The sequence below is a fragment of the Grus americana genome, chromosome 5, assembly GCF_028858705.1.
Source record: "Grus americana isolate bGruAme1 chromosome 5, bGruAme1.mat, whole genome shotgun sequence".
Taxonomy (NCBI): domain Eukaryota; kingdom Metazoa; phylum Chordata; class Aves; order Gruiformes; family Gruidae; genus Grus; species Grus americana.
This window is the reverse complement of record NC_072856.1, coordinates 55,165,522-55,191,805: the sequence shown is the minus strand read 5'-3', so window position 1 is coordinate 55,191,805 and position 26,284 is coordinate 55,165,522. Positions and strand designations below refer to the sequence as shown.

Below are 26,284 nucleotides of genomic sequence, written 5' to 3'. Positions count from 1 at the left end.
AATGTATAGTTTTTAAAACCTGAAAGATATCTGAAAAAAAAAAAAAAAAAGAATCAAATCTCTTACCTTTACTAATTCTTGAAGAGTATGCATAGATTCATCTACTGCAACTATGTAGTGAGACCTTGGCCTGTGGTCTGCTACATTTTGTAACACTCTGAAACATAGCAAGTACAGTCAGGGCCCATAGTTAGAGAAGCATACTGGGCTTTCATTGTTAAATGCAATACAAAGAATTTGTAAAATCTTGCAGAGCTTTTCAGAGCATGACATTTTCATATACATGTTCCTTAACAAAGAAGCACAGCTAGATATTTTATTTGGAAAGAAGTTCAAAGGATAAAAAGCAACATCTGTAGAAGATACTAACTTAGCTTGCCATAGAGTCCATAATCCATTTCCAGTTTTGTGCCAGTTAACTGGTATCATACTCTAGATTGAGAATTGCTAGTAATTTCTTAAAATATAGCACCAGTGCAACAGTCAGATAAGTTTTCAGAAGGCCTGTCTAGTACTAAAGAAACAGAAGTCTCTCTTTGACTCAGTAAGAAGGGCCAAAGAGTGTTCTTAAACCCACCAACCTCAATTTAAAAGCCTCAGTATTCACCAGTAGATTTGAATTTGTTATCTAGCCGGGTATCAATTATTGCACAGGGGAAATTTTTTTACTTACGCTGCTAAATCAAGAACATGAATGGTTGGAATAAAATTATTTCCATCTCCAAAAACAGGTATTGCAGGAGTCTCACTAAGCCAACCTATCTGAAAATATAAACAGGGAATGATGTGAGGAGAAAAAGGTTACTTTTAACTAGAGCTAAAAAAGTAGCATTTGTTTACTAGACAAGTCCATATATTCAGGATTTAAAGTTCAGTTTCTTGAATGATTAACTGAACTGCAGTAAAGGAAACAATTCTTAAGAAATACTGACTGACAGCCTACTAAAAACAAGAAACTTTTTTTTTTAAAGAATATTCTTTGATCTTGACAAATGTTGGTTTGTATCCCAAATAAAAGAAACGCTTGGAAAAAAAAAAGAATATAATGTTGAGAAGAAAGACATTTTTCCTGATTCCATTTATATGTTCTCACTGTAAAGTACGTACGGAGATACTACTCAAAAACTATGGAAAAACTAAAAAACATATAGAGCCAAAACAGTGGAAAATACTTCCACTGTAGCTAAAACATTCCAAAGGGATCAAATAATCAGTTTTGTTCAGAAAAGCATTAAGTTTATGATACTAAAGCTACTAAAAATGCATTCCAGTGTAGTTTGCCCCTAGAAATTAAAGGAACTTTTAAAAATTGTTGGATGTCTACCTTAAAAAAGTAGTGCAAGACTCCTTCCCCAGCTCCATATTGATGTCCTGAGGCAACAACATAAGTTGAAAATTTATGTTTGTTCTGTGAAGTAAAATCAACAAGTTTTCATAAAAATATAGTACTAAAAATGGGACACTGGCTTACCCTGAAACTTGAGTACTTGTGTAATAAATATACAAAGTATGTAAATTATATTACTTAATATTTGTAGCTAGATCAATTGTTGCATATCCTGTAGTTTCATAAGTCATATTGCTAATATTTCCTTCAAAGAAAGCATTGCTCAATCAGAATTGACCTGTCTACATGTGAATTCTAAAAAAATTTTGAGTTAAAAAAATTGGAATTTATGTAAATCGATGAAGTGAACAGGTTAACTCATGTTTCTACTTTTTATTTCCAAGAAAAATAATTCTGAAATTAATTGATGCTATTTTTTTAATCACATTTTATTTGCAGCTGACTCCCTAAAGAAGTGGGAAATGATGGATTAATGACTTTAGAATTGCTTTACTTTCATTTTGATATAGAATTAAAAAAAAAAAAAAAGATCTGTGAACTATCTAAGTGTTTTCCTAACCACACATCACAATCAACCCACATATTTTTTTCTGGCCCTTATTGCATAATGTCATAAATTTGCCTGTCCTGGCCGCCTGTTCATATATAATGTTAATGCTTGGATCAGTGTTGAGGATGGTTATAGAGAGGGAAAAAAAAAAAATTTAAAATAATCTGAAGGAGAAAAGCTTTCAAGAAAATCTTTTAAATTAGGACCACTTTGAAATTTTTAAGGTGAAAACAAATTTATTATATAATTCTTGTGTTGTAAAGACATTATATATCTACATAACACTATGTAAAAGAACCTGCATTTACCAGCAGATGCTATAAATGGCCAGTTTTGGGATCTAATTTTTTTTGAAAAAAAAAAAAGCACCTTTTTTATCATCTTCATAATATTTCAGAAACATAAAATTAAGAACACTTAGCCAATTTTTGATTGTATAAGCAAAGTGTCATATAAAGTGATAAGTGATAACATCAGCGTATTGTATCTGTGTATGTGTTTTCCCCTGTCTACTTATAAATAAAACTTTGTAAGAAAAGCTACCTCAATTCAGTTGAATGCAACAGCTTGTTAGTAATCACAAGAAACATTAAAATTAGAAGACATTACAGATAGCATAAGAGCTCCCACACTTAGTTTGCTTGGGTAGTACCATGATAAAAACTGTTTGTACCCTAAGAGTAGCAGCTCCCAGGGTTGCTGAGGACAAACTGTGAATATGCCCCAGGAGAAGACATACTGTAATTTCCGTCTCCCAGCAGGAAAAACTTGCCTCTTGTGAAAGCACAGGAGGTACTTTTTCTCATCTCCTCTAAGAAGAAAGTAACACAGGATTTTCTTCCATTATCCTTGCAGTAGCTTCTGCAGTAGTCACTTGTGGAGACAAACCACAGTTTGGCACTGAGTGCTATACTACACTGAAATAAAAACCTTTCAGTTTCACAGAATCACAGAACTGTAGGGGTTGGAAGGGACCTCTGGCGATCATCTAGTCCAACCCTCCTGCTAAAGCAGGATCACCTAGAGCAGGTTGCACAGAATCACATCCGGGCGGGTTTTGACTGTCTCCAGAGAAGGAGACTCCACAACCTCTCTGGGCAGCCTGTACCAGTGCTCTGTCACCCTCACGGTAAAGAAGTTTTTTCTCATATTGAGATGGAACTTCCTGTGTCCCAGTTTGTGCCTGTTGCCCCTTGTCTTGTCACTGGGCACCATTGAAAAGAGTCTGGCCCCATCCTCTTGACACCCACCCTTTAGATATTTATAAATATTGAGAAGATCCCCTCTCATCTTCTCTTCTCCAGGCTGAACAGACCCAGCTCTCTCAGCCTTTCCTCATAAGAGACATGCTCCAGTCCCCTAATCATCCCTGTAGCCCTCCACTGGACTCTCTCCAGTACTTCCTTGTCTTTCTTGAACTGGGGAGCCCAGAACTGGACACAGTACTCCAGATGTGGCCTCACCAGGGCAGAGCAGAGGGAGAGAATAACCTCCCTTGACCTGCTGGCCATGGTCTTAATGCACCCCAGGATACCATTGGCCTTCTTGGCCACAAGGGCACGTTGCTGGGTCATGGATAACTTCTTGTCCACCAGGACTCCCAGGTCCTTCTCTGCAGAGCTGCTTCCCTGCAGGTCAACCCCTAATCTGTATCGGTGCATGGGGTTATTCCTCCCTAGATGCAGGACTCCACACTTGCCTTTGTGGAATTTCATTAGGTTCCTCTCCACCCAACTCTCCAGCCTGTCCAGGTCTCGCTGAATTGCAGCACAGCCTTCTGGCACATCAGCCACTCCTCCCCATTTTGTATCATCAGCAAACTTGCGGAGGGTACACTCCGTTCCCTCGTCCAGGTCATTGATGAATATGTTGAACAAGACAGGACCCAGTACTGACCCCTGGGGCACACTGCTAGCTACCGGCCTTCAATTAGACTCTGCGCCGCTTATCACAACCCTCTGAGCTCTGCCATTCAGCCAGTTCTCAATCCACCTCACTGTCCACTCATCTGACCCGTGCTTCCTAAGCTTGCCTATGAGGATGTTACGGGAGACAGTGTCAAAAGCCTTGCTGAAGTCGAGGTAGACAAGTTCAAGTGCTCTAATAATACCTCTTTGGTGTCACAAGTCACACATGTGACAAGGCACTACCTAAGATGACTTGGATATACTTAATTTTAAAAATAAGGCAATTATCAGGCAAGCTCCTATTACACACAGCATGTTTAGTCATGGGTAGACCTTCACGTTCCTGTGTAATATTCATCAAAGCCACTAGATGTCACATTCTAGCTATTATAATCACTTCTAGGCTTTGGTTCTTTTACATTTGTTTGTTTGTTTTATTCTAACAAAATGCTTGAAGTGGGAAACAGGTCTAAATTAATGCATTCAGGAACTGTGATGCCACTGAGAACAGAGCTGGGAGATGAAGAGCTCTTCTGGCTGTGGTAGGCAGATGTTTCTCCAAGGATTCTGAATTTGGCAGGACCCCAGATTCAGCAACTTCTGAGAAAAGCTATGCAGCCTGAATGCCCTGCCACAAAGGTAAAGGTAAAAAAGTGCTAGTGGCAAAAGCAAAGACTTCTAGCTTACAACTGAATTTTAAGCAAAATATAGCAAAATATACCAACTCAAGAGGGGTGAAATCTTGCTTTAAGCAACAACAGCCATTAAATTGCACTCTGAACAGATATCAAGCCTAAGAAACCCTTCTATTCTTGGTGCAAGTTCTTCTCTTGACTGACATGGCTGCTGAATCCTAGTATCTTCTGCCGAGCTCTTTGCTGGGAGTGGTAACACTGTCATTTCTTTCACAGATGGCACATTCCCCAGAGGCCACTGAATATAGAAATGAGTAAGAACTGTAATCTAGAAGTCTCCAGCTATCAAAGGAAGCTAATGTTGATCTGCTGGGAAGAGCAGATGCTTTGAAGCCTTCCTGTTCCAAAGTGCTGACAGAAACCAAAGAGGGGCAATGATACCCATTGATACTGCTCCTGGATTTCTGGAGGAAAAGGGCTCCTTTTGAAAGGCCTACAAGAGGTATATATTGAAAATATTCAAGTTGCTTTATCGTGTACTGCTGCGTATTGTTCCACTGTCTTCTCAACAGACATTCAGCCTGGCAAACATTTAGAAACTAATTATATTAATACCTCTCTTACTTAGTGACTCAAGTGCTTTGGACTAGTCAGAAAGATTGAGTCAATAGTTCACCCGGGTGTTACTGGTGGCAGAAGTTATTGTGAGGTTTGGAGGACAATGTTTACAATCTTCATGTTTCTAACATCTCAAGTATGAAAGTTATTCCATAGTCTTATAACTCCATGTTAGCACAGTAAAAGTAAAAATAATTTACCACTAATTTTTCAAGCTGTAAACCAAATTTTACTGGCATTCTGTACTATTAAACCCATCTTAGAATACAATATAATTTCTAGTGTTATTTTCTCAACAGGCCACAAGATGACAAGTATATACTCAAATCAGAGTAAGGGTTTTTTCCTCCTTTATAATTAGCCAGATAAATTTCTGCAATGGACACTAAATTATATTTATTATGGGAGACTGCTAACACACAAACAGAATGACGAAATGACACCTTCATCACACAGTGTATTTCATTGTTTTCCAGTTCTCTTTCCTAACCTCCACAGAACTCCATCTCTAATGACAACAGTATCAATTTTCCTGAGTTGTGAAGCGCAATCTGAGCCACTCTTGGTATTTTTTTTAATAATAGCTCTTAAATACAGAGACAGGCATGATCTGCTCTCTAGTAAGATTAACAGTCTCATCAGGTCAAAACAAACAAAGCTGAAGGAAGTAATTTTAAAACACATATAACGTGATAACATATTCTAGCTATTCTGGGTCAGTTTATGGCCATGATTTTAAAGTGAATTATAGGGTGGAATAGAAGTCAACAAGCTCTCTGCTCCAAGAGAACGAACTATCCAGGAACATGCTAGATGTGGCCAGAATGTCTTCTAAGTATTTAAACAATACATAAAATTAACATAGCTTGCTGGTATTTAAAGATGCTACTTTTCTTTAAAACTACACTAATATACCTTTCCTCTACATTCTTTCATCCTCAAGTTTTTCCCTACACAGGTGCCAGCTTTAATTCTCTCTCATAGTACTAATGAAACAATATATTTTTTAAATGAGATAAGCATGAGTGACTCACTACCTAAACAAAAAAGACAGAATTCGGGATTTGTATTATGTAGACACTTATTTTCAAAAGACATTAAGGTCTTCTCAATTTTATTAATAACTGATGTTATTCATATTTATCAAGAGAATATATTATTCTTAAAATTCATTCATATTACTGGTAATTTCCATTACTAAGATAACGCTCTAAGTAAGAAGACCAAACAACCCATTATTATAAAAAAAAAAAAAAATCTTTACATACAGTTTTCCCAAGTTTGATAATGAGTTTTTCAGCATTTATGTGATCCATAAAGTTAGGATGAGATTTTCTTCTACGATAATCTTCATCAGTAAAAGGAATCTCAGGATCTTCCTACAGAGGAAAAAATGTGACTGTTGTCACATCTTCAAGGTCTTAAAACGGAACCATTTTCAAAGGCTTAGATGGTTAAAATAAGTTCTTAAAACATATTTTAAAAATCTGGTTTAACTTTGTTTTCATTTGAAATTCTTAAAACTTCTGATTCTGATACTCGAGGTTCAATATTTTGAAAATGTCAATAGTTCAATTTCAATTTTCACAGCAAAAGATTTTTAACTGCTTTTTATATTAAAAAAAGGAATTTGTATTATATATAGCATCACACAAGCTTGAAAAACTCTGAGAACCACTACAGATAACATTAACGTGCACAATTTCTGTAAGACTAAATTTAAGAATTGCAATAGCATACTACAAAGTATCCCACATGGTTTCTGACAATACTTAACATATAGATATAAAGATATATCTCTTTATCTGTCTATACACTGATTTAAATATGTATTTCATTAAATATACAGTAAATATGGGATTTTTTTATGACTGAAAGACTGTGCATATTGCGGTTAGCCTAGGTCTTACCTCTTGTCCAAGCAGTCCCTAAGGTCTGCCTGTATCATTGTAACCCAGTGCCTAAACTTCTCCGTCCAGTGAAATGAAGTTAACAATTTTGGCAATAAGTAGTGGTTCAGGGTGAAAGGATCATGAGGAAAAAATGCACTTCCTGACACTAACTTTATCAGCTACTGTTGAAGTACATACTGAAATTCTTTGATTAATTGAATGGAATGAATATTTTCCATTAAATGGAAATATACAGTTAAAAATTTAATGTTTTCATATTACTTACAGGGTCAGGGGGTTTGCTTTTTGCCCAGCTCATTATTGTTGAAATGAGGATGAATAACTTTGGTGTTGCAAAATGCTCTATTTCCATATGTAGAGCTGTTAAATGAAAGCAAAGGATTTAATTTTTTTGTAAATAGTATTATTCAAACTGTATTATTGCTTTTATACAAAAGTCCTACATAGACATGTACCATAATGTTTTATGTGATATGTACTTTTAGGCAAATACTCATTATTTGCGTTGGTATAAAATAAAGATAATAAATCAAGAAAGTAAATAAATAGATAATTAATGGTAATATAGTATCAAATTATTGGGAATCAACACAATCTCCATAGAGCTACATACGGGGGGGGGGAAGAAACCATCTATTCTAGGAAACAATTCATCTTCATTGACTGCCGAGATACTAGAAGAAAATAGTAGTGTGGTTTTTTCATGATTTTAACAGAAAATCTGCAGAATTCAAGTAAAGCTTCCTTATTTTAATTTAGGGCTAAATAATTAAATGTGGGTTGTTTTGTTGACTCCTCAAACTTATAATGTTATCCAAGTATTTATACTATAAACAGGAAAGCATAATTAGTTTAATTATCATATAAAGAACAATATTGCATTGTCACCATAAAAAGATTCCAGATGCCCATTAGAATTTGGATATAGCAATCAGGAGAAAGTTTCAGAAAGACTGTTAGTAGTATTTTTTATTGGACTTTTAAGTCAAAATATATTTTAAATATATGAGATATTGAAACATTATTTGAATATCACAGGAGCAAATTTTCTGCCCACCTCCCAGTGCAAATAGATAAGACGATGGTTGATAGTTATTTAGGGAAATAACTGCCTACACAAATATGTCATTTAAAGTGTTGAACAATCCCATGACGGCTTCTCTAGCTTATGAATGCTAGAGTGCATTCCATGGTCCCTTGCTGATTAATTGAACAATTCATGCAGCATTTCTCCATCAAGGAACCTAGTTTTATATTACATTAAACTAAAAATTCCTGATAATTTCATTATACATTTATGGCAAATTCTGATGGCTGTATGGCAACAAATTTTCTGTTCAGTTCATAGCTATACTAACCAGAAGCAGCCCATGTTGCTTCCTCAATTTGATTTGCATCCTCAGTGATATTATACAAAACAATCTCACACTCAAGCAAGTGACTTAAGAGCTCTTCTCGAGAAGAGACCTAGGGAAAGAGTTAAAATCTGACATTTAAAAAAAAAAAAGAAAAAAATTTCAAAATTCCTTTTGAAGTTATCTTACTGATAGAATTCGTTTTCTAACACTAAGATGTTAGAATAATGCATAAGACTGGTATCAAATTTATGTCAGATACAAGTAAGGTGATGAAATGTAAATTAAATGCTGAAACTTCTGATTTACAGTACACATTAATATAGTTCAAAAAGATGTACATTTTTAGCAGTATTTTATGATTCATATTGTCAGTGCAATTGTGAGTATAAAAAAACCCCAACTATGGCTTTTATAGGTATTTTAAACAAGGATCAGCTGGCAGAATGGAGAAGAATAAAAAAATGTCTATTTCCTTGCAAAATAATACCCTGTAATTTTTGTTAAATGCAGATTGTCTGCAGTACTTGAGCAAGTCCAGCAAACACTCTGAGCAAGAGCGGCGATTGAGATTAAATAGTGCCAGCCATAATTTTCTGATTGAACAGCTCAGCTGTATAGATGTTTAAACCAAAATTTTCAAATGTTTGAAGAGATTCTGGATAATCAGTTTGAGGCAGTTAGAGGCAATTTTAGTTTCAGAAAACTAAATAAAGCAATAAGCAACCACATTCTTAAAAGCAAGCCTCTCTTAGCTAACTAAACTCTGGACATATCTTCATATGGAGTTGTAGGTATTCAGGACAATTAGCTGCTAGTGAAAACTGTGATTTCAGTGAACAGCTAAGAATGGGGACACTAAGTCTGATTCCAGCACCACTATCTTTAAAATGGTGATAAAAGACACAGAGGAGACAAGAGAAATACCCAAGGTGTGTGTTTTGAGGGAAAAAGAAAGCAGACCTGTGTATCATCAGGATAGATGATGTCCTGTCCATAATTACATTTTTTTTAAATCTATTTTGAGTTTGAGTTCCTTCCTTTTACTATTTGCTGTATCACACCTAGCAGGAAGGAGACAATAGTGTGCAGGAAGCAGAAGGAATAAAATACATGTATCCAGCTTCCAGCAGCAACAAAAGACCATATTATTAATGCAGGTCATTTTACATGACTTGCAATATTTCTAATGCTGTCTAATAGCAACCTGAAAGACTCTTACTTACTGCATATGTTTCCTCTGCAAAATATGGTTTAGTACTCTCTGGCTTAGAAAGGGTACCCACTATTTGGTAGACTCCCTCCTTTGGCCTACTAGAAACTTCAGCAGCTGAATTGTTTTCATCTTCCTCCTCCTCTTCTTCTTCTTCTATGCTTTCAAGCGATGCCCCAACAATACATCTGGATAAATACTGCAATATACAAGACACACATCTGTATGCAAATACATATTGAATACTACACAGCTTCTCATGGTCTTAGGAAGACACCAATACTCTGTTGACTAGCCCTGATCCTGCTGTAAGTAATGTAGCTCAAAACACGGCTTTCCACCAAACAGGAAACATTATGGACTCCTCAAACACAGCAGGAATGTTTTGTATTGACTTGTGTCCTACGCCTCAAAGTCGAAGGTGTTGGTGAGTCCCTAGATGCCTCTTCTCTGCAACCCGCCTCCTCTCAGGCAGGTCTTACCTCAGAGAGATGTTCTCACTCTCCATAGTGATCGGCTGCTGCCTGAGGTCTCCCGACCTGCTTTATCCACACCTCCTCCTCCTCCTAACTCTCATTTTCTTTCTCGTTCCTATCTTAACCCCTTCTTACCCCCAGTCCCCCTCCTCAGCAGCTATTTTAGGTGACCGCAGCTACCCGGCTGGCTTCCCTCCTGGCCGAGCTCCCTGGAGGCCAGCCACGGCTCCCTGCCGCACTACCGGCCGAGGGCTAGGCGGGCGCTCCCCGCGACGGGCTGAGGCAGGCGGGAGAGCAGCGGACACCTCAGGCAGCGACCGCTGAGAAAGAAGCCGCGGCCGCCAGCAGCTGCGGGCCGCTCCCCTCGGTCACCTCGCCAATGCTGCGGCCGGAGTAGGAGTCGAGGTGGTTGAGGAACACCCGCCGGCTCCGCGCCGGCCCCGCCGCCATCGCCACAGCCTGCGCCGGGGACGCGACCCGTTGCTACGCGACGGCGCGGCCAGCGGCGGCTGCGCAGTGGGCTGGGCTGGGCGGCCTTCCCCGAGCAGCCGGCAGCCCGCCTCCTAAGGGCCGTCGTACTGTAAACAGGCACTTAGTGGGTACGCTTACACTTCTTTTATACCTACCCAGTCTACCCTAGGACAAACAGGGAAGACAGCAGACAGGCCTGCGGGCTTCGTAGGTAATTCATAGATTAACAGCTACATGAGGCCGAGTAGCACTCGCTCAGGGGTTCAGGTAAGGAAAACAACCGACAGTCTGAGGCGACCTACTGAAATTCTCCATTGTCAGCGCTGCAGACAAGCTCCCTCCACACAGGCAGCAGTGCCCAAGGAGAGGGACCCGGAGAGCATTTTCTTCACGCTTATAAACCGAGACATAGTGGAATGACACAGCTTTCCCATTTTTGTGTTAATACTGCAGTACGTTATCAGAAACAACAGATGTTTCTTCTGGTAACACCTACAAAACACCTGTTTTGAAAGTATTTTTCAGTTTAGGCTCATAATAAGCACATGAAATGACAAAGCATTTTAAAGATGTCTCAGAAACAAATATAATCTTAGCAATATAACATTTAATTTGGCATTTTTCCACTTGTATTTAACACTTCCAAGTCCCTCTTTACAATCACCTACTCCGTTTTTTCATGATGAAATTTCAGCAGATACAAGTTTGCAGCTTAAAATTTTCAAATACTTGTTAACTATCTGATATTTACAATTTTTTTTATGGGCATGATGACTTTGGTTGCTTACTCCCCGTCTTTCCCGTAGCTCCCCTCTCCCCCAAGAAAACTGCAACACACTGGTGCACTTATTTAATGCTTTAGTCATTGAAATAAATTAGTTGCAAGGGAAAATATTCAAATATAAATTTGGTAAAGTACATTCTCCTCACAGAGGACTAACCACGTGCCACAGACCTGTGTGCAAAAGACAGCCTATGAACAATTTTTAGAGCATGGAAGCATACCCTAGGACAGAAGATTAATATCAGAAGTTTCAACCTAAAAAGATAATAAACACAAAATTAAACTCTGGAAAACAGAAGCGCTAACTACAGTGGTCTTGTCAGTCATAGTTGTACATCACTGTCCCGAAGATACTACAAAAGCTCTACTAACATGACTAATCCTTAGCAGGTAGAAGTCAATATAGCTATACTGAAGTCACTGGAATTTGTGACTTCATGAGAACCAATGTATCCCTAAGCGTGGCTCCAAAAAAGCTACTGCATGTACTTGTCACAGAAGCACGGCAGAATAATGGCAGGATTATTTAAGTAAAGATGCACAAATACTGAATAATACAAGAATACAAAAAGCATGGATGTCACATAATGTTAGTTCAACAGTACTGGTATTTCTAACCAACTGTAATTTTTAAAAAGTCTACCATTCAGTACATACTTGAAAAGTTACAGCAGAACAATAGCTTTATAAAAAGAGATTTGTACCAGTTTTTAAGTAGAAAATACAAGTGATATCTTCCAGTTTGTATTAGTCTTAGCAAATTTCATACAGCCTTTGGTTTCAAACCAATACAATGCAATTAACATTACAGTGCTTACTTAGTATTCATTAGGAGAGGACACTGTACAATCGAGGGAGAACGTGAAAAACAGGAGTACCAAAGTACGGTATCATAGAAAGTAAAGGCTGAAGCAAAAATACTCTTGGGTATATCCTGTACATCATGTAAACACACATTCAGAATAGTAAACAGGCTAAAATGTCTTCCAAGCCTCTCAAACAGTTACAGTATAGAATACATATACATATATATAGCATATATAACATAATCTTTAGGAAATGTAGCCCATTAAATCCCAATTCTGTGCTTAGCTCATTTGTGATTCAGACAATACATTCATATATTAGCAGTACATCTCATTTATTATTTGGAGTTTGCTGGTTGCCATAGACAAGGACAGATAAATAATACTGAGCCTTGCTTTTAACTCTGATACTGTCAGTATATAAGTAAGGCTCAACTGTTTCAAGAACCATCTTTCTTGTTACCAAAGCTGAGAATTTTCAGATTTATGTATAGCAAATCAAGCTAAAATTCTGTTCTTTGCAGAACAGTAGTTTTCCCAATTACTTCTAATTAATTGGGTAGAGCAAGTAGTTAACTTCTATTTTCAAAAGCAGATATGAAAATTATCAGTAAGCACACACACACAAAATTACTACATATATATATAACATTCAGCCTCTATATTTTTTTAGTTTTAGATAATAACACTTTGAAAAGAGACCAAATTTTTTAATGTTGTAAGAAGCCACTTACTTGCTCACCTACAACAAAATAAGAAAACAAAAAAGTTTATTAATGTTACAATTTATCGAAGTGGCTTTTAATAGCATTGTGATATATGCAAATCCACTGTAGCAAAATGCTATAGAGTAGTATTAGCATGAATTAGATCTTAATGCAAGAAATGAAGCTTAAGATGTTTGTGACTGTTTTTGTAAGAAAGATCTCAGTGCCTCATACTAACAATTCCTTCCAGCACTAAACCTGCCTCACTGCTGGGTAAATCATGACTGACTATCTTTCTTCAAAGCTTCTAGTCTTTGTAGTAATGCATTTCCAAACACCTCTCGATATGCAGGGCTGAGAGAGTCCAATAAGGAGTAGACAGTTTCATGGTATGGAGTTTGCAATCTGTCGTCGGTCTGATCAAAATCATAAGCTACTACCTGCAACAAAGAAATCACTGGTTAAACTTCTGTGGTTAGGATCACCTTGCAATGGGAAACAAATATCACAATGTTTAACTTCGCCAGTCAGGGTAGTACAGTAATGTGAGAACAAAAGATACTGGATTTAAATCTGTGCTTTCTACTATGGGGCTTAGCGGTAATACAGTATTTAGACAGCTTCAAATACCTTTTGTCCAAAACTCAGAATATTGGTAAAATCTATCATTATGACCATTGAAAAGAAGTCCTATATCTATGTGTTTGCACAAAAAATACAAATGGTGCGAAAAGGAGTTCTATATATGCTGTATTACTGACTTATCTGGGTACCCGAGAAACCCAAAGACTGACATGCCTGTAACAAATTGCTGCTTCAATCTTCATAATTTTGTGTCTCAAATAAATACCTGTTTTTTCATTAACTTCTCCTCTTGCTTTGTTGGAAATAACTACTTAAAGTTCCACTTTCTAGGAGAAAACATGTAGAACAGGCTTTCATAAATGTACAAGAGGAATATGTATACTATTTTGGTGTCACCGAAGTATTTTTCCAGGCACCTTTTGAACATGATCACTGTTCAAAACAAAGAGGCTTAAGAAATTATAAACAAATTAGTTTACCCTGAGTCCTGCTTCAGTGAGCTCCAGGCAGTATCTGTTCCTTTCCCTGGTCTCCACATTGATATATGCCACATCCTCTGCACAGGGAAGGGTTTTTGAGACAAACATGTTGCTGACAGCGAACAGAACATCATTCACAACAGCTTCAGCTTCTAGTCTCATATCTTTCACATCTGTTCCTTCAAAGTCTCTATAATCAGAATCCTCTTCAAACCCTGTATTATTGGGCAACTCCATAGGATTGCAATCAGTCTCCATTCTGCATGTGGAAACATTTATTTTAAATTTATCATCACTACACTCAATATATATTAACACCATAAAACAAGAGTTATATATTTAACATTGTTCACAAAGAGGAAAACAAGAGAGCCGGTGACTTCTGTAACTCATGAGATGACAGTCCAGAGAACACAAAACCAAGATGTTGAGAACAACTGCTTAGGAAGGTTACGTTAGCACATCGAAGCAGACTCAGTATCACTGAAGTTGCCTCTTCTTATGCAAGTAACTCGCATTCTGTTGTATAAGCCTTTGTTATGATTCAGCAGTAATTAATTCCGTACTTTGCTAATCCAGAATGCAGTGGGAAGACAAGTCATGTCTGGAAAAACTCAAATCAATAGCTGTAGAAAATAAAACCCTATTGTTGGTGAATTTAAGAGAGACTTAGAAAAGTCTGTGAACTAAATGGGTTATCAGAGACTATAAAGACATTAACAGCAGCTTTTTGTTTACAGTCACTAAAGAACAATTCTCTCGTTAAGCTTTTATGCACAACTGTCAACACATTTCAGAGACATTCACAGCAGGCCTTTGCAAGCAACTATTACCAAAAAGGGACAGACTGCGGGGGTTACCACAGCGGCTCCGGCATTTGCCTCTCAGGTGCCCGTGTCACCAAGGGGCCCCCGCTACCAACCCCGCAGGGAAGCCTGCCCAAGGCCGGCAGGGAAAGCCCCTTGGGACCCGCCCCGACTGCTCTGGTAGCTGCGCGCTGGGGGCTGGCAATAACCGATCTGCGACACGCAAGACATTCACAGCATGACAGTCCTCCCTTCCGGACAAATCCCACCTTGGACATGCAAACAAATTACAGAGAAACCTAAGGCGACAGGGGACCTGGCCACCGAGCTGCGCAGCCTCCCATTCGCGATGAATCACTCCGACTTAATGACAGCAAAACAGCCACGGATCACACCTCTGCCACTGCCCCAAGCAGGGCGGGCAGGCGCAAGGCATCACCCCCACCAGCACCGCCGCGCCCCGGGAGCCCACCTACCAGCCCCGGCGGCGGGCGGCCAAGGCCCCGCCGCCCGACCCCAAACGGTTCCGGACACAACGGCGCCTGCCGCTTCGCTCTGCTGCTTCCCCCGGGGCCGCTCGCTAAAGAGGCGGCCCCCCACACCACCCGCTACGCGAAGGCTCCTGGCACTCCCAGCTCCCGCCCGCCGCTTGGCCCCGGCGCCGCCCGGCAGCAGAGGCCCCTCCGGCGCGACACCGCCCCCTCACGGACCTCCAGCGGCCGCTTCCGCCCCCGCCTCCTCCGTTCCGGCAACGCCACTTCCGCGTGGACGTCACGGTGCCGGTGACGGCGTTCGGCGGCGGGGGGGCGCGCGGGTAGGAAGGAGACAAACAGTCCGGATCGGCCCGGCCGCCCTCGCTGGCGGCGAAGAGCTGACGCGGGGGGGGTCCACCCGCCCGCCGGCCCCCGGCCCCTTATCCCTATTCCGCGCACCGTTCTGCTGCGCAGCGCGGTTGCGGCGGCCCCCTCCGCGCTCGCGGGCCGCCGAGAAGATGGCGGCGACGGTGTCCGAGTGAGGATGGAGCTACCTGTCAGCACCTCTTCGCCCTGAGGGGAGGCAGCGCCGCCCCGCTGGCGGTGTGAGTGGCGGCGGGGGTGCCGCCTGGCAGCGGGAAGCCCCTGCGGTAGCCCGCGCTGAGGGGCGAGGCTGGGCCCGGCGGCTGCCGCTCGCCTCCCTCTCGCCTCCCTCGAGGGGCCAGCCCCGGCCCGCTGCCTGGCCCCGCGGCCCCCGGCGCGTAGCCGCCATGCCGTGGCCTTTCTCGGAGTCCATCAAGAAAAGGGCCTGCAGGTACCTGCTGCAGAGGTACCTGGGCCACTTCTTGCAGGAGAAGCTCAGCCTGGAGCAGCTCAGCTTGGATCTTTACCAGGGCACCGGCTCCTTGACGCAGGTCCCTCTGGATAAGTGGGTAAGAGATGCCGGCGCTTCACCCCCTCGGCTCCTGCTGCGTCTGAGGGACCAGCTGATTCCCTGCCCCCGGCTGCCACCCACTTTATTTTCAGCACCCAGCCTCCTTTATGTAAAAAGTTACAGCCATAATTAGCATTTCATCCAGGGAACCTTGCTCTGGTATGTGAGCACTTAAAAAGAATGAAAATCTGGGCATTTATTATGGATATGTTTTTTTTAGCCCCGCTTTGGTTTCATTATTTTTAGTTATGAGAAAGGAAACAAAAACTGAAAGAAGGCAATAGCTGCTGATATTTCAAGGAGAAGGAGCTAGTGTAGCCCAAACTACTAGAAGTTGCTGCTGTAGTTATTGAGGAGCATGTTTACTGACTACTACTACAGATGATAAAAACATAAAGTAATCCCTGTGCTATCTCTGCTTAGTCTTCATCTTGGAGGCACCTTTGTTCTTAGTGGCAGTGTTATGCTGAGTTTAATCCATGTAGATCTCTAAAAATTGTCCTCTAGTCTTGCAATGGTGGAAGTACTTGTTGACAAATGGAAAGCTGTTTTTAGGTGGAGTTTGCGTAGCAGGTGGGCTGTCATGCTTTGAACCAACTGAAGCTTTTTTTCAGTCCTGGTGTGTGTTTTTATATATATGTGTGTGTGTTTATTTATACACACACATATGCACACTTCTAGTCTACTGTAGTAATCCAAAGGTCTGTGTCCGTGTTTGTAATATTTCGTAAAGTTTCTCGGATTAATTACCAATGTTATTGAATTCTACCTGCTGGTCAAGTGACGGTCATGAGGAGCCGTAAGCACTGCTGTGTGTCAGTCATTGACTTCCAGGGGAGCACAGATGATGAACTAGGTACTAGGTTTCAAAATGCATTTTTTTATTATACTGTGTTCTGGTATTAGGCCATGCTGGGTACATTTTAAAATACTTGTGAATATCTGATGTTTTCAAATAATGTTTTTCCAGTTGTTTCTGTGAAAATATGTTTGAAAGTGGCAAGAGACAGACGTTTGCAGAAATGCTTAATAGTACCAGTGTTTTACTGTGGGGTTTTTTGTTTGTTTGCTTGTTTGTTTTTTTTTTTTTTTCCTGGCTGTGTCTGCACCTTGTTTTCTATGCCAGGCAGTAAGGCTGTCTCGCTTTAATTGAATTATTATGCCCTCTAGTGGGTATCACAGCACTCTTCACTAATCAAAGTGGCATTATTTAAAATGTAAATACTTGAAACACCAGCAGTTAGTGACCAGTGCTAAATGAACAGTTAATTATGTATACACAGTGATTAAACGTATATACAATAATGCTTAGGTTATCTTCCCCATTTGTAGATCAGCACTTTTCTTTTTGGCTTGTAAACAATGATATGTTTGAGGTTCTCTGCACGTGACTTTCTCACGTATGACAGATTGCAAAAACAGATGTCGCGGAAGTACTACAGCTTCCCCCCCCCCCCCGCCAGTCATTGTAAGCTTGTTCTCTATGAATCACCAGAATGACTGTATTTTTACATATTATCTTATGCATTTTTGTGGGTATTTCTGTTCATCTTAACATTGTAGCTACTTTAGCCAGTATCCTACATGTTTACAGAGATATGTAGGAATACCTGGGGCTATTAGTATAACCCCTTTGCTACTTGGGACCTGTACTGTTTAGAAATACCAAAATGTAACCCATGATGCTTGTGGTTGAATTTTAATATACATGAAATAGCTCTTTCACTATTAGAATTACTGTGATTCTAGCTGGAGACTTAGTAAAAAACAAGTCCTGATGTGAAGACTCTGCTTCAGTTTAAAATTTCACTTGGAATGCTCTGATTGCTACTTTCTAGGAACAACTGGCTTTTTTGTGAAGCAATTTAGCTATAAAAATACTTGATTTTTTTTTTGCTTTTACATAGTAAATTTTTGTTTCAAAGTAATAAGGAAAGTATTAAAATATACTATTTTTTTATTGCCACGTATGTTGGTAGCAAAAAGACATCTGAGATCAGATTTATTCACAATAGCTTTTGGTCACTATCTTACTTACAGCAATAGCAAATTATTTTGTAATGGTTCAAGTAATTTAAATGAATCTGTGATATTTTCAGATATATTTTCATGCCAAATAATTATTTTTGCCTTATCTTATGCTATTACCACATCTAAAATTCTTACATTTAATTCAAAATAAAGTTTTCATGTCAGTGAACCTTAGTCGATTATTTGATTCTTAAATAATTTCCTGATAGAACTGTTTCAGGTTCTGTTTCTTTAAAGTTGGTGTCTTTTTTACTGCTGCTTGAGTGGACTTTGGAACAGAAACTAGAAAAACTGAACATGCAAGCAAACAAAATTCTAGAGGCAAAGTTATTAAGACCATAAGTAGAGCAATAAGTTAACATGATGGGGAAAATTGCACCTGGAGACTTAAGAATGAAAAATGTCATTTTCTGAAGACTTCTGTGTTCATTTTATTTTAAAATTATCCTATATAATTAGAACAACATTTTAAATGTAATTAAAATGTAAAACAACTTTTAAATCCTCATTTTAAAAGAAAACTTTTGATGTAGAATTTATGTATTTTCTTAGGGAAATTCATTGGCCCTGTTCAACACAGGAAGGTCAAAACCACACTTTTTTGCCAGTTGAAGGTTATGTCCTAGTATTACAACCACAGTCTTCAGTGTGTATATTAAAAAGTAGCATTCACCAAATTTGGTATGTGATTGTGATTGCTTTTATTTTATTAAAGCATCTTAGATAGGTCTTGTTGAATAATTTAATTTCTAACTAATTTTTTGAATCAAGGTACAAACAGGGATTTGCATATTTATTTTTTAAACATAAATGCAAAGAATGTTTCATTTGAAAAGAGGCTCTTTGGACTCTGTATAGATGTAATGAAAGCGATATAGTTCAGCAAGTGAGTCTTTTCTGAGGATTGTGAAAAACTTAAAAATCCAAAGTTACTTCTTCAGAGCTGGTGTTCTGTTTTTCTCATCAGTTTCACTTAATCTGTATGATACTGAGGACAACTTGATTGTAGCTTTGTTTATGTCACTATAAAGGATGGGATTAGTGGAACAGTTTCTGTAGAATATTGGTCTGTCCACTGAGCTTTGATTTTTAAATTAGTGCTGAACATTGAACACGTTAAAATGAAATGTAGAAATTGCAAGTATGTTATATAGGAAGAGATGATTATTAGGTTTCATTTTTCCCATGTCACAGAGAAAGGTAAAATGAACATTACATTGAAATTACATGCTAGTGAAATATTCTTGTCACAGAAACCAGGTACTTTTTGCGTTTTTAATGTCAGCCTGTTTTCAGCTTTCTTCAATTATTGCCAGAGAAAGAATAGATTAACTCGTGTCACTACTGTAGTATTTGTAATAGTAAGACAGTAGAATTTTTGGTATAGTGCGAAAATACAGGTTATACGGGTACCACAGAGAAATCTATATTATGCTGAAAGCAAAGTGATTAATGTGAAACAAATTATGATGGAATCAAAATACTTGAAAGTGGCCAGTCTGTTGTTTTTTTGAGTATAATTCATTTTCTGGTAGCCTCAATATGTTTTATTTGTTATACTCAGAATTATGGATATGATTATTTTATTTTTATTTTATTCTTCTAGTGTCTTAATGAGATCCTGGAGTCTGCAGATGCACCTCTGGAGGTCACAGATGGATTTATCCAGTCAATTTCTTTGTCTGTTCCATGGGGGTCGTTGCTACAGGATAACTGTGCATTAGAAGTAAAAGGATTAGAGATGGTCTTCAGGCCAAGACCAAGGCTTGGTAGGCTTATTTTTTAATTTTTAAAGAGGAGATTCTTTACAGTTTTTCAGAGGCAAAAAGCTACACTTGCTTTAGTCAGTTCTTAGTCTTATTTAAAGTGCAATTTAATTTACATACTTCAATGATAGAGAATGTAATAAAAAAAGAAACGGTCAGGTGTTTGTCAACTGGTTGTCAAGTGCTTCTCAATTAGTTGTTGTTCTGTTAAATAACTTAAAATGTTTATAATGTTCCTACTGTTCTATCTCTTCTTCCAAACTGTTTCAGACATGTTGAAATGAAAATAATAGTGTGGAAAGGAGTTTTTGTTAGCTAGGTTTTTTGGGTGTTGTATGCCAAGTGCTGTTAGTCAGCATTAGTAGCTGGCTATTAGGTGTCAGTAAGATAACACAACAGTGTGAGACTATGAGTGGGGGTTCAGTGAGGTTCTGGTTTTCTTTGGCAACTTTAGGATGAAAGGTGAATCTTCTTGTGTATTTGGAGAACAACTAATACATCTTAAGTGTTGTCACAGTCTGAAATAATGACTTTTAAGTACCCTAAATACTTACTACCTTTGATTGTAATGCTGAGAGGATTGTCTGAGCTCTTCTAGCTTGTCTGTATCCATATGAATCTACCTGATCTAGTTCAGACTGTCCTAGTGATTAAGTTTGACTGTCAAACCTGCGTAAATTCTGTTAAGATGTGTTGTTATAGTGTGTGTAGAATATTTAGTGCATTTTTAGCATGTGGAAAACTTTGGATGAATGTCTGAAGGATTTTAATTTATTTTCTTTTTTTATAGTGTAGAGAAGATGGAAGAAAATATTTCTTTAAATGCATCATAAAGAAGAGAAAAAAAATGCATAAACCCTATTTTCAATCATTTGCAAGTTACCTTAAGTAACTTGCTTATATATACTCTGCATTTCATTCTTATTTAACTGGAACTAAATTTTGAGCTATCTTACTTTCTGATGTAAGATTATTAGTTTGAAAGAATGGTAGTATTAGGAGGAAGCTTTATTTATTCACTTGCATCCATTTAGTTCTCTTTGTACAGAGCTTTGTAATACAGTAGAAAAAAACCCTCAGTGCTGGTTTCATGACACTTCTATAGCCATATGGATGTTTCTAGGCCTGAATGCTAAACTGGAATGTTTTGCCTGTCTAACATGTTTATATTTGTGCTAGTTTTACTTTTGTTTGTCTACAGTAGAGTCTTATAGTTGAAGTTGATAAACTTTTCTAATCTAGTTTTAGAGTATTTGCTTACAATGGGCTTGGCATTAGCTGGTAGGAATGCACTGTCAAGTTAATCTGGCTGCTAAAAAATTTGTTCAGCTTAATATGTGCTGTGGTTTTGGATTTTACTATGTTTTATTTATTATGTCAGGTCTGTGTTAGAGATTTAAAACGTGTTCTAATACGCTAAGATAGCATCTTAAACCTTGTTTAAACCTTGTTTAGTCTTTCCCTATCTAGGGTATGTTTCAAATGGAATAAGAAACTTTAAAGTAATTCTTAATAAAAAAAGAGTTATTTCCTTGATTTTGTTTTGTCAATTATGCCTGCAAAATCATACCAATATAATAAAAGTACTTGGATAGTATTCGCTTAAAGAAGTGCTGAAGATTGGTTCACTAAATCCTGGTTTCATCTTGTTTATATTGAATTTTCAAATACCGGACTCTAAAATTACTTTATTTAGATTGCATTGGTAAAAGTAGTAGGGTGTATAAAGAGAGATTGTAGCTAGATTCTTTTTTTTTTTTTAGTATGACTTCTTACTAAGCTATTGAAACTCTTTTCTGGAAATGCCAAATGCATTATTTCATTTTGTCTTTATTATTTCAAAATGTTCAGAGTCAAATTGATTAAGACTTATCTTACTCCACAGCATCTGGGTCTGAGCCTATGTATTGGTCAAGTTTTATGACCAGTAGCATGCAGCTTGCAAAAGAGTGTCTTAGCCAAAAATTGACAGATGAACAAGGAGAAGGGTCCCAGCCTTTTGAAGGACTTGAGAAATTTGCAGAAACTATTGAAACAGGTATGAATTAATTATTGACATCTGAATGAACATCTGAGATTAAAACAGTTTATGTTGTGTCTCAGTTTTACAAAATGGCAACTCATTCGCCATAACTTGTCTCATAAATTTTTACTTGTTACCTGTAAAATTTAAACAGGAAGCCAGGACAGTTAATCATGTTTTTGGAGGTGGGGGAGGGGATGGGACACCACACTTAATTACTGAAATATGTGGATACTTCCCTCAGTGGACAGAATGAATCCTACTTCAGGGCAAATTGGTGTTTGTTTACACCAGAACAAATCCAGATAAATCTGTGTTTGAATGATTGGTGAGATGCCGTAGTTTTGGAGGTTCCAATTTAGTTCTTCACACAGACTTAGATTGTTAATGGTGATGCTGTTGAGGGAGAAACAGAGAATGGCTTTTTTGCTGTTTTTAAACAGAGCTGACCTTTTGGGACATACGTATCTCAATAGTCACACCGTGTTCTTAGAAGGACTTTAGAAACTCTGGTTCTTCTTGTTGCTTTTTTTAAGTGGAAGAAATGGAGGGCTTGTGACCAGCTTGTGTGGGGGAGAACCTCATGCCGAAATGTCAGAGCTAAGGGAAATGAAGTATTCGGCTGCAGTAGCGTGGTGCTATAGCAATTTTTAGGAGTACAGACATGGTGCATAATGAAGCATGTACTTTATTTGAGGGCCATCCTCACTGAGCCATAGAACAACTTGGTCTGAGTTGTCACTTGCTCAAATATACATGCATTAAAGGTCCATTGCTTGGTATGGATGTACGTATGAGACATTTAGAAGGAGTTTACATTGTCACTTGATGTCTTGTTACATTATTAAACTTGATTATGTCCACTGAAGTAAATATTGAGAACTTAACCAAAATGAAACACAGTTTTAAATTAGTTATGGAAGTCATTGTTGAGTAACTTGACTTAAATGCTTGCATGGTATCTTGTTGTTTTCTCATTTAAGTTCTAAGAAGAGTGAAAGTTACCTTTTTAGATACTGTTTTGCGAATAGAACATGTACCGGAAAACTCTAAAAGTGGATCTGCACTTGAAATCAGAATCGAAAGGTAAAAGTGTTTGGGGTTTTTATCTGTTTTTTTGTTTTTCCTAAGGCACTTTTTGTCATTTCCTGTACAGTATATTTTACCCATGTGTACAAATTCTTAGTATACAGTCAGATACTAGATCTTGAGCACCTCTTTTACAATGCCAGTGAGCATTTTCTTTCCTCAGCTTCCACTTAACACGTTTAAGCTTGTGGTGGGTTGACCCTGGCTGAGGGCCAGGTGCCCACCAGAGCCGCTCTGTGACTCCCCTTGTTCACTAGACAGGGGAGAAAAAGTATAACGAAAAGCTTATGGGTTGAGATAAGGACAGGGAGAGATCACTCACTAATTGTCGTCACGAGCAAAACAGACTGAATTTAGAGAGAAAATTCATCTAATTTATTACCAAGCAAAACAGAGTAGAGGAATGAGAAATAAAATCAAATCTCAAAACACCTCCCCCCACCCCTCCCATCTTCCCGGGCTCAACTTCACTCCCGGCTTCAACCTCCACCCCGCCTCAGCGGCACAGGGGGACGGGGCTTACGGTCAGTTCATCACACGTTGTTTCTGCCGCTTCTTCATCCTCAGGGGGAGGACTCCTCTCATCGTTCCCCTGCTCCAACAAGGAGTCCCTCCCACGGGAGACAGTCCTTCACGAACTGCTCCAGCATGGTCTCTCCCATGGGGTGCAGACCTTCAGGAGCAGACTGCCCCAGCGTGGGTCCCCCACGGGGTCACAAGTCCTGCCAGCAAACCTGCTCTGGCATGGGCTCCTTTCTCCATGGGTCCACAGGTCCTGCCAGGAGCTTGCTCCAACGCGGGCTTCCCACGGGCCACAGTGTCCTTCAGGTGCCTCCACCTGCTCCGGCGTGGGGTCCTCCACAGGCTGCAGGTGGAATCTCTACACCCCCTCATCCTTCCTCCATGGGCTGCAGGGGGACAGCCTGCTTCACCATGGTCTTCACCACGGGCTGCAGGGGGATCTCTGCTCCGGCGCCTGGAGCTCCTCCTCCCCCTCCATCTGCACTGACCTTGGTGTCTGCAGAGTTTCTTACATCTTCTCACTCCTCTCTCCGGCTGCAAAAGCTCTCCCTAACTTGTTTTTTTCCCTTCTTAAATATGTTATCACAGAGGCGCTGATTGGCTTGGCCTTGGCCAGCGGCGGGTCTGTCTTGGAGCCGGCTGGCATTGGCTCTGTCAGACACAGGGGGAGCTTCTAGCAGCTTCTCACAGAAGCCACCCCTGTAGCCCCCCCCGCTACCAAAACCTTGCCATGCAAATGCAACACAAAGCTAAAGACATTTAACCATCAAATTAGAAGAGTTCTAGATTTTCCAAAGATAAGCTAATCAATTAATAAATACCACTTTCTCAGATGTTCAACAGTCAATGGATATTACTGGCAAATCAGGCCCTCTCCTACGCAAAGGGTTTTTAATATCTTAACGGTTGTTCTTGTATATTGAAGATGCTTTAAGTATTTTCATAAAGAAAGATACAGTCCTGAAAAAAATTACACTGGAAGATTTTAGGTCCTCTGTGAGCTTTAAGAAGAGCCCACATGTACTCTACAGTTACTTTGAACTTGAATATTGCACATGTTCTTAAAGTATTTTTTCTGACCTAGGGGATACTTTCTTGCAAAGTGTTGAAATCATTATGAAGCAAAACTGATTCTTACTGAGAAATGCTTAAGAAATGTATTTGGTTTTACACATTCATAAGCTTCAGGTTATGTTCAGTTCACGAGAGATATCAGTAAAACTGTAATTATTTTTCTTATGGAAGTCCATTTCCAGAACAAACCACTTCTATACTTTAAAAACTAGATTGAAGCAAACTGTTAAATAGCATGTTCTTTTGATGTTTGATACATTTTATTTAAGGAAAGGTAGGTCTATTTTTCCACTGTAATTTCTAATATGTGGAGATTTTTTACTAGATTATTATATATGTTGTCTCTCAGTATTATAGAATCATAGAATGGTTTGGGTTGGGAGGGACCTTAAAGATCATCTAGTTCCAACCCCCCTGCCATGGGCAGGGACACCCTCCACTAGCCCAAGTTGCTCAAAGCCCCATCCAACCTGGCCTCGAACTCCTTGAACAGGGAGGGGAGGATCCACAGCTTCTCTGGGCAACCTGTTCCAGTGCCTCACCACCCTCACAGAAAGAATTTCTTCCTAATATCTAATCTAAATCTACCCTCCTTCAGCTTAAACCCATTACCCTTCATCTTATCACTCCATGCTCTTGTAAACAGTCCCTCTCCAGCTTTCTTGTAGGCCCCTTTTCGGTACTGGAAGACTGCTATAAGGTCTCCCCTGGAGTCTTCTCTTCTCCAGGCTGGACAACCCCAACTCTCTCAGCCTGTCTTCATAGTAGAGGTGCTCCAACCCTCTGATCATCTTTGTGGCCCTCCTCTGGACTCACTCCAACAGCTCCATGTCCTTCTTATGTTGGGGACCCCAGAGCTGGATGCAGTACTCCAGTGGGGTCTCCTGAGAGTGGAGCAGACCCCTCCCCTCCCTTGACCTGCTGGTCGTGCTGCTTTTGATGCAGCTCAGGATACAGCTGGCTTTCTGGGCTGCAGGCGCGCGTTGCTGGGTCATGTTGAACTTCTCATCAACCAACACCCGCAAGTCCTTCTCCTCAGGGCTGCTCTCAATCCGTTCTCTGCCCAGCCTGTCTTTGTGCTTGGGATTACCCTGACCCATGTGCAGGACCTTGCACTTGGCCTTGTTGAACTTCATGAGGTTCTCATTGGCCCACCTCTGAAGCCTGTCAAGGTCCCTCTGGATGGCATCCCTTCCTTCCAGTGTGTCAGCTGCACCACACAGCTTGGTGTTGTTGTCAGACTTCCTGAGGGTGCACTCAATCCCACTGTCCATGTCTCTGACAAAGATGTTAAACAATGCCAGTCCCAATACCGATCCCTGAGGAACGCCACTTGTCACTGATCTCTACTTGGACATTGAGCCGTTGACCGCAACTCTGAGTGTGACCGTCCAGCCAATTCCTTATCTGCTGAGTCGTCCATCCATTGAATCCATGTCTTTCCAATTTAGAGACAAGGATGCTGTGTGGGACAGTGTCACATGGTTTGCACAAGCACAGGTAGATGTCATCAGTTGCTCTTTCCTTATCCACCAACACTGTAGCCCTGTTGTAGAAGGCCACCACATTTTCAGGCATGATTTGCCCTTAGTGAAGCCATTTTGGTTGCCAACAATGACCTCCTTATTTTCCACGTGCCTGAGCAGAGTTTCCAGGAGGATTTGCTCCATCATCTTGCCCAGCACAGAGTTGAGACTGACCGGCCTGTAGTTGCCCGAG

General features: G+C 39.7%; 3 protein-coding genes across 11 annotated transcripts in view; 1 reads left to right on the top strand and 2 right to left on the bottom strand.

The window, feature by feature from the left end:
- The window catches only part of AK7 (adenylate kinase 7), a 29,041-nt gene extending 18,526 nt beyond the window's left edge, over positions 1–10,515 (bottom strand). The window contains exons 1-8 of one of the 5 annotated variants that reach the window (XM_054828715.1): positions 10,388–10,515; positions 9,553–9,738; positions 8,330–8,438; positions 7,237–7,331; positions 6,327–6,437; positions 1,325–1,408; positions 674–762; positions 67–157 (exon numbers count right to left, since the gene is read on the bottom strand). In XM_054828715.1, coding sequence (XP_054684690.1) covers positions 67–157; positions 674–762; positions 1,325–1,408; positions 6,327–6,437; positions 7,237–7,331; positions 8,330–8,438; positions 9,553–9,738; positions 10,388–10,465 — 843 coding nt within the window. In that variant the 5' untranslated portion in view covers positions 10,466–10,515. Of the gene's footprint in view, positions 1–66; positions 158–673; positions 763–1,324; positions 1,409–6,326; positions 6,438–7,236; positions 7,332–8,329; positions 8,458–9,552; positions 9,739–10,387 lie in introns of those variants that run through there. The other 4 variants (XM_054828716.1, XM_054828717.1, XM_054828719.1 and 1 more) reach the window with 4 other exon arrangements.
- An 809-nt stretch (positions 10,516–11,324) lies between these two features.
- Positions 11,325–16,084, bottom strand: GSKIP (GSK3B interacting protein). 3 transcript variants are annotated; one of them, XM_054828604.1, is made up of 3 exons: positions 15,945–16,084; positions 13,848–14,106; positions 11,325–13,223 (listed from the first exon to the last, which is right to left on the bottom strand). In XM_054828604.1, exons 2-3 carry the CDS (start codon positions 14,103–14,105, stop codon positions 13,062–13,064), a joined length of 420 nt encoding a protein of 139 aa, XP_054684579.1. In that variant the 5' UTR covers position 14,106; positions 15,945–16,084; the 3' UTR covers positions 11,325–13,061. The 3 variants fall into 3 exon arrangements, with proteins under 3 accessions (XP_054684579.1, XP_054684577.1, XP_054684576.1); XM_054828602.1 differs by lacking the exon at positions 15,945–16,084 and adding an exon at positions 15,364–15,490; XM_054828601.1 differs by lacking the exon at positions 15,945–16,084 and adding an exon at positions 15,130–15,348.
- Positions 15,439–26,284, top strand: part of ATG2B (autophagy related 2B) — a 49,678-nt gene continuing 38,832 nt past the window's right edge. For 2 of the 3 annotated variants that reach the window (XM_054828600.1, XM_054828599.1), the window contains exons 1-4: positions 15,439–16,058; positions 19,698–19,860; positions 21,743–21,895; positions 22,864–22,966. In XM_054828600.1, the coding sequence (XP_054684575.1) occupies positions 15,897–16,058; positions 19,698–19,860; positions 21,743–21,895; positions 22,864–22,966 (581 nt within the window). In that variant the 5' untranslated portion in view covers positions 15,439–15,896. The remainder of the gene's footprint in view (positions 16,059–19,697; positions 19,861–21,742; positions 21,896–22,863; positions 22,967–26,284) is intronic. The other variant, XM_054828598.1, reaches the window with a different exon arrangement.

Excerpts from the sequence above, each read along its gene's own strand:
- GSKIP (XM_054828604.1), bottom strand. The coding sequence starts at position 14,105 with ATGGAGACTGATTGCAATCCTATGGAGTTGCCCAATAATACAGGGTTT. Across the intron at positions 13,224-13,847 it reads TCACTGAAGCAGGACTCAGG|GTAGTAGCTTATGATTTTGA; the intron begins GTAAACTAATTT and ends TCTTTGTTGCAG.